The following is an 8,262-nucleotide window of genomic DNA, read 5'->3' on the forward strand; positions in this document are numbered from 1 at the left end:
AAAAAAAAAAAAAAAAAAAGAAAAAGAAAAAAAAAGTGCAAAATTGATTTCTGGATTTTGGTAGTGACTTTGTTATTTAAAGAACTGTTCAATTCCTTTAATTTTAGATTTGTTTATTTTTATTTATGTGGATATTGGTGTTTTGTACCCATGCCTTTGGGTCCCACATGCAAGCCTTGTGCTGCAAAGGCCAGAAGAGGTTGTCAGATTCCTGAAATTGGAGTTACAGTAGCTTGTGAGCTGCCGTTTGGGTACTGGGAATTAAACCCCAGTTCTCTGTAAGAGCAGCCAGGGTTCTTAACCTACTGAGCCGTCTTTCCAGCCCAATTTCTAGTTATTTTAAATTAAATTAATAATAAAATTAGTCAGTATTACATGGTACTTTGTTTTTCTCACGTATTTTTTCAAGCACTGTAAGCACACATATTCTCTCATGTTTTGCTGAGGTAAGTGCTATTTTATCCCTGTTGAATAGAAGGAGAAATATTGAAGTTAATTAGTTTGCTTAAAGTAGACACAGTGCAATCTGAAACCAAGCAGTATGGTTCTAGAGACTATGCTTTAGCCAGGCTGCAAAAGAATTCGAGCAGTGTATGGAAAATGAATGAGATTGTTGCTTTTCCTTTTTTCATCTTTGCCTTTTAAAAATGACCTATTGCTCTTTTTTTAGTGATTTGTATATGTAGCATGTAGTTCTCACTGGTTTCTGACTTGAGATTCTCTTGCTTCAGCCTGCCAAGTACTGGGTGGGATTACATGTGTTTAAGGAACAAGGAGTGCACCACTAAGTCAGGAGATTTTTGGTGTTTCTGATAGGAGGTAAAGAATATGCTCCCTGTCTCTTGGGTCTTGCTAGATGGTATACATAAATAACTTTACTGTAGTAGCACTTAGTAGTGGAAATAAAATGTCAGTAAGGGCCAGGTGACCAGACAAAGTTACATAGTAAGAACCCTGTTTCAAAAAAACCAACCAAACAAAAACATGTCAGTAAGTAGGAATCTGCTCATATCTCCCTCCCCTTGTTTGGTATTCTTTTCTGTGGTATTAGGAGGACAGTTGTTATTTATTTGGAGTTAGGGTCTCACTCTGACTGGCCTGTAATTTGCCCTGTAGACCAGGTTGGTCTCAAATCTTTAGATTTCCACCTGCAGCTGCCTCTTAAGTCCTTTGAAGAAGGGTGTGTACAAGCAGGCATGGGAGTGGTTTTGCATGCCACATTACTGTCTAATGCTTGACTCCATAGAGAGGATGAAATTGGCCTGGTGCTGGATGGAAAATATAATTCCAGCCTATTCTATCCAGTACTTGAATGTGCTTGATTTTTGTTTAAGTATGATAGTTTGGTTTAAGAAATGTTGAAGGCCCATGCAGTGTTGGCACATGCCTTTAATCCCAGCACTCAGGAGGCAAAGGCAGGTGGATCTCTATGAGTTCAAGACCAGCCTGATCTACACAGTGAGTTCCTGGATAGCCAGGGCTGTTACAAAGTGCTGTTCCCTGTCTAGGAAAATCAAACAAACAAAATATTGAAAGATGATGAGCATATTATTCTGGCTTGCATCTGTAATCCCAGCACTCAGGAGAATTTCCTTAGGTTCTAAGCCAGCCTGGGCTACATGGAAATCTAGCACAGACTGGGCACAAGGGCTGGTAAAGTGTTAACAGCAGATGAGAGGCACTTCTATAAGCCTATGAGTTTCAACCCTGGAACCCGGGTAAATGTGGTAGGAGAGAACAAACTGTAAAAGTTGTCTTCTGCCTCTGTACATTTGTCATGGCATGTGCGCTCTGTATTATCTTGTACACACACAGAACATTAAAAACAAAAATACCTCACAGAGAAGGGCACAACTCTCAAGGCAGATGCAGGTGAATCTCTGTGGAGTTGAGGCCAGCTTGTCAACATAGCAAGTTGCAGGCCATCCAAGGATTCACAGTAATAACCTTATTTAAAAGAGAAAAAAAACCCACAACTTATTTTGGGGAGAAAGGGAAGGTTTAATATAAAACTTACATATTTTGTGTTTGTGTGTGTGTGTGTGTATACACACACACACACACACACACACACACATATATATATATAATGTTATAGTATATATAATACACACAGTATTTCATTCTCATTGCCAGAGTAATTGTGTCTGTGTATTTCGTGATTTCAAGATATACAAACAGTAGGATTGGTAAGGTGGCTCAGTAGGTAAAGCCACCTATTGCCAAGCTTGATGATTTGATTTTGATCCTTGAGAACTACATGGTGGAAAGAGAAAACCAACTTAAAGTGGGTTGTCCTCTGACTTCTACACGCATGCCTTGGCATGTGCATGCCTATACCCCAATAAGTAATGTAAAAAATATAAAAACAATATGCTAACAGCAGAGTGTTGACTATCCATTTTAATTTTAGGAACCCTAAGGACTCTGCAATATGAATAATTCTCTAGAGAACACCATCTCATTTGAAGAGTACATCCGAGTAAAGGCGAGGTCTGTCCCGCAACACAGGATGAAGGAATTTCTGGACTCACTGGCTTCTAAGGGACCAGAAGCTCTTCAGGAGTTCCAGCAGACTGCCACCACCACCATGGTGTACCAGCAGGGTGGGAACTGCATTTATACAGACAGCACTGAAGTGGCTGGGTCTTTGCTTGAACTTGCTTGTCCAGTCACAACCAGTGTTCAACCACAAACTCAGCAAGAGCAGCAGATCCAGGTTCAGCAGCCACAGCAGGTTCAGGTAAGAGGAAATATTTAGTTGGAGCCTGTTAATAAACTTTTATCTTCTCTCACAGTTTAGGATAGCTACAACACACCTATACAGATGTTAGAAATGCTGGAAGTTATTTTATTGTAGTGTGGAATCTTTCATATTTAATATGGACTGATAATATCTTTAGCCACTGTAAACTGTAAAGACCACAGATTTGCTTTAGAGAGCTTGAATAGTACAGAAAAGTAGAGGCCAGCACTGCATTTGAATGTGAGAGCTTCAAGTGACTGAGACTTTATCTTTGTGCAGCAGTCTTAGCAGAAAGGGCAGGATATCTCCTTTCGACTCATTGTGGAAAGTGTGGAATTTAGAACTTTCTTTAAAATTAACATCTGATGTATTCATTTAGTTTATATATCTCAATTCTCTGATTATCTATAGAATTCTAGGTTGTCATTTTCCTACCTAATAAGTTCACAATAATGCTGACTCAGGCAGACATTAAGCTTATTCTTTACGTCAGTCAGTAGTTTTCTTGGCACTATATTAGGATTGAGTTTTACTTTGGATGCTTTTTACACCATATAATAGGAAGGATGTGAAACATAATGGGAAAGCAGAAATGTGTCTTTGCTAGAAGGTTGACTCTGTAGTTACAAGGAAGATAGTGTGGGAATCTGGGCTCTGAACCCAGAGGTTAGATTTAAGTTTTATTTGATTTCTTAGTTAATAACATGATTCTAACTTTTTTATCAGTCAGAAATGATAAAAATACCAATTAAGTGAGACCAAATGAGATAATGGACAAAAAAGTGTCTCTAGTTTCTTAGAAGTTTCTCTTTACTAAGGTTCAAAAGGTTGAGATTTTGGGTGTGACAGACTTCTTTGAAGTTTTGTGATAATCAAGATAATTCACGAGCTGGGCGTGGTGGCGCACGCCTTTAATCCCAGCACTTGGGAGGCAGAGGCAGGAGGATTTCTGAGTTCAAGGCCAGCCTGGTCTACAGAGCGAGTTCCAGGACAGGCAGTATACAGAGAAACCCTGTCTCGAAAAAACCAAAAAAAAAAACCCCAAAAACCAAAAAACAACACAAAAACAAAAAGCTCATGATTATAAAAGAAGTAGAAATGTAATTCATAAAATAGGTTCCTGAGAACATATTTTTTTCCATTCTTTATATTTTTTTATTTTATTTCTTATTTTTAATTTATTTATCTTATATATATGAGTACTCTGTAGCTGTACAGATGGTTGTGAGCCTTCATCTGGTTGTTGGGAATTGAATTTTAGGACTTCCTCTTGCTCCAACTCTGCTCCCTCAGTCCTTGCTCACTCCGGCTCAATGATTTTATTATTATTATTATTATTATTATTATACATAAGTACACAGTAGCTGTCTTCAGACGTGCCAGATCTCTTTACGGCTGGTTGTGAGCCGATTGCTGGGATTTGAACTCAGAACTTTTGGAAGAGCAGTCAGTGCCCCTCTGAGCCATCTCGCCAGCCCTTATTTTTTTATTTTGAGGCAGGATTTTATATACTGTATTCCATGTTGTCCTGATTACCTTCAAAGTCAAAACATACTCTTGTTTCAGCTTCCTTAGTTCCTGGGATTACAGGTGAGTACCATGCCCAACTGCATTTCCCTCATTAGTGATCATAGAGAGTAAGAAAATTCCTCACAATAACGGGGGAGAAGAAGAAGATCAAACCCCACTAAATGTGGTTGGTGAAGTGGCTCAGCTCAGCAGGTACAGTGCCTGTAGCAGAAATAGTGACTTGAGTTCCAATGCTAGAACCCATAGATGAAAGAAGAGAATGGATTCCCCAAAATTGTCCTCTGACTTCTCTGCACATACACTGTGACACATGTGCACCCATATATTACATTAAAAACACATGCAATAACAAACATGGTTTTAAACCTCTATAAATTTAACCAAGAGTAACTCAAGTGTAATTTATACTCCGAATGCTGACACTACAAAGTAAGATCCTGTCTGAAAGAAAAGAGAAGCAAGCCACTGAGTCTTCTGACCATGATAGCACATGCCTGTAATTCTAGAACTGTGAGTTCTGGGTCCATCTTGGTCAAAACCATGAATTCTGAAAAATTGATAAAAATAAAGTACAGATACAGAATAAGGTAACAAGAGAATTGTTGGGAGGATGGAAAAGTTCTCTGGATTTACCAAGCTGAGATCTAAAGGTTACTTAGAATGATCCTCTATAGATAGACAAAGATTGGGTACTGAACAAGCATTTTAAAGCATACATTCATTCCTCAAGAGCTGTTAGGGATTCTAAAGCAACCATCATCCCTTGAGTTTTGAGGAATTCATTTTAGGATCCCCTGCAAGCTCATATTAAAATGGCATTGTAAACCAACACATATTTTCCTTGTATTCTTTCTTTAAATCTTGTCTAGGTTAAGTATATTATTCAAAACAACTTATGTGCATGAGATGTTTGTGTGTGCATCTTTAGAGGTCAGAGGTTGATGTTTGCTTATTTCCCACATCTTTGTTTTTCTCTTCCTCCTAGTGACATTCTCTCTCACTGAATCTGGGGCTCACTGAGTGACTAGAGTAGCTGGCTAGTGAGACTCTGGAATCCTCTGTTTAGAATTACCTGGATATCATACTTTTCATGTAGATGCTGTAATTCTATTTTTTTTTTTTTTTTTTTTTTTTCTTTTTGGTTTTTCGAGACAGGGTTTCTCTGTGTAGTCCTGGCTGTCCTGGCACTCACTTTGTAGACCAGGCTGGCCTCGAACTCAGAAATCCGCCTGCCTCTGCCTCCCGAGTGCTGGGATTAAAGGCGTGCGCCACCACACCCGGCTGATGCTGTAATTCTAAACTCAGGTCTTTATGCTTGCACAAGAAATATCTTACCCACTGACTCATCTCACCTGCCCCTCTAATAAAGTAAGAATAGCTGTTACATGACATTGGTAATAACCAAAAGGAGCCGGGTGGTGGTGGCCCATGCCTTTAATCCTAGCAGAGGCAGGCGGGTTTCTGAGTTCGAGGCCAGCCTGGTCTACAGAGTGAGTTCCAAGACAGCCAGGGCTATACAGAGAAACCCTGTCTCGAAAAACCAAAAAAAGAAAAAAAGATAACCAAAAGGAAATTGTAAGTTGAATATAGTTATGGGAATTTTTTTGAGACATAGACCTCGTCTTCAGGGGGTGTAAAAACAAAAACCAAACCAAAAAAAAAGAAAATATTAACAGCTAAGGCTCTAACTCTTTTCTCTTCTGCTGTACATTGGAAGTAGGGCTGGAGCATGCTAGGAAAGCTACCCTGCTGAACTCTATCCCTGACCTTCCAGTTTACCTTTGGAGATTAACTGTCACTAAGTTGCCTGAGCTGGCCTTGAACGCCTTCTATAGATGGATCTGCTTATTTCAGGTTCCTGAGCAGCTAGGATTATGAACCTTGCCAAGTACAACTTTGGGGACTGGTGGCCTACTGCTGGAAGGTGTGTGCCGAGGCATTTATGGCCTCCCTTCTCCACATTGTACACTCATAATAATCTTTCAAGTTAAAGTTGTATATATTTAATTACTCAAAAACATTTAGTTTTATTTCTAAAGTACATCAGACTTTTGCATTGGCTAATAGTTTAATAGTTATTATATATATGCTAGTTTCTACTCTTTGGTGTGAATGATCTTTTTGTTTTGTTTTTGTTTTTCAAGACAGGGTTTCTCTGTGTAGCTTTGGCTATCCTGGAACTCAACTATGTAGACCAGGCTGGCCTGGACCTCAGAGATCCATCTGCCTCTGCCTCATTAGCTCTGGGATTAAAGGTATGTGCTACCACCACCCACCCACCCATTGTCAAAAATAGGACTTTATTTATTGATTTTATTTATTACGTGTGGGAGCACATATGGAGGTCAGAGGGCAGCTTTGTGGAGCCATTCCTGGCCATTCACCTTGTTCCAGGCTTATGCAACAAATGCCTTTTATCTATTGAGCCATCACACTGGCCACCATTAGGATTTTCAATGTGTCTAAAGAATTAATGTGTTTGAAGTGACTATAAAAAAATAAGGCCTGTTGTGGTGGTGCATGCCTTTGATCCAAGCGTTCAGGAGACAAAGGCAGGTAGATCTCTTGAGAGTTCAAGACCAGCCTGGTTTACATTAGTGAGTTACAGAACAGCCAGTGCTATGTAGTTAGACCCTGCCTAAAACAAAACACATGTATGCACACAGGATTATGTGTGGAACACAAGTGTTAGAGGGCTTGACCTGGATTCCTCTTACCACTGAGTACACACTGGGTGCGAGAAGAGGAAAACATACTACAGAGAAGCAAAAAGAAAACTTTGAATGTATAATTTCTGAAGCTAAAATAGCAAGTGGATCATATTCTGAAAATATTTGCACTTATGCATCCCCTTTTTTCCTTTTGTGAAGGGGTTAGAGTTGAACCTGATGTATTGCATGTGCTGGGAAAATACTATTTAGCTACATTTATGCTAGCACTCACTGTGTGTTGTGATAAAAGATCTGCCCCACCATGCCTAATACCAACTCTTGTTTTTTTGAGACAGAGTTTCTCTGTATAGCCCTGGCTGTTCTGGAACTCACTCTGTAGACCAAGCTGGCCTTGAACTCAGAAATCCGCCTGCCTCTGCCTCCCAAGTGCTGGGTTTGAAGGTGTGCGCCACCACCGCCCAGCTCATACCAACTCTTAATACGTAGGTGAAGAACAATTTTTTTCCAAGTGTTCCTAAAAAATTATACCCAGTTTTTACCATAGAGAATTCTATTTTTGTTTTGTTTTGGGTTTTTTGTTTGTTTGTTTGGTTGGTTGGTTAGTTTTCCAGACAGGGTTTCTCTGTTTTGTCTTGATTGTTGTAAACTAGGCTGTCCTTAAACTCAGAGATCCACCTGTCTTTGCTTCTGGAGTGCTGGGACTAAAGGCACACATCACTACCACCTAGCTCAGAATTCTGTTTTTATTACATTTTTTTAATTTCTTGTTTGCGTGCATGTGCATGCCTGTCCTTAAATGATGTACCAAGAATCAAAAAATATTTAGGCTTGGCAGCAAATACTTTTTTCACACTGGGCCATCTTGCTGGCCATTTATTTATTTTTAGAAACTTCATTCATATTTTATGTGTTCTACATGTTTTATCTGCATGTATGTCTGTGTACCATGCATGTGCCTGGTACCTATGGCAGTACAAGGAGAACACTGGAACTGGAGTTTGAAACAGTTGTGAGTCACCATGGAGCTGTTGGGATTAGAATCCAGGTCCTCTGTAAGAACAGCCGGTAGTACTTTTAACCAATGAGCCATCTCTCTAGGCCATACATAAAATTTTAATTTATATAATTTGACACTGAGCCAACACTCAAACCCTAATAAATGAAAACACTCACTTTAAGTGTGTGCTTATACCACTTTATTCATGTACAAAGAACCAAGAAAACAAAGTTGTAATGTTTGTTTCTTTTTTTTTTTTTTTTTTTGGTTTTTTTGAGACAGGGTTTCTCTGTGTAGCCATGGCTGTCCTGGAACTC

At 39.3% G+C, this 8,262-nt stretch overlaps 1 protein-coding gene across 7 annotated transcripts in view; it reads left to right on the plus strand.

The window, feature by feature from the left end:
- Positions 1-8,262, plus strand: part of Qrich1 (glutamine rich 1) — a 43,536-nt gene that overhangs the window by 9,231 nt on the left and 26,043 nt on the right. For all 7 annotated transcript variants that reach the window (XM_029481291.1, XM_021172616.2, XM_021172613.2 and 4 more), the window contains one exon: positions 2,414-2,743. In XM_029481291.1, the coding sequence (XP_029337151.1) occupies positions 2,435-2,743 (309 nt within the window). In that variant the 5' untranslated portion in view covers positions 2,414-2,434. The remainder of the gene's footprint in view (positions 1-2,413; positions 2,744-8,262) is intronic.

This window comes from Mus caroli, chromosome 9 (genome assembly GCF_900094665.2).
Source record: "Mus caroli chromosome 9, CAROLI_EIJ_v1.1, whole genome shotgun sequence".
NCBI lineage: Eukaryota > Metazoa > Chordata > Mammalia > Rodentia > Muridae > Mus > Mus caroli.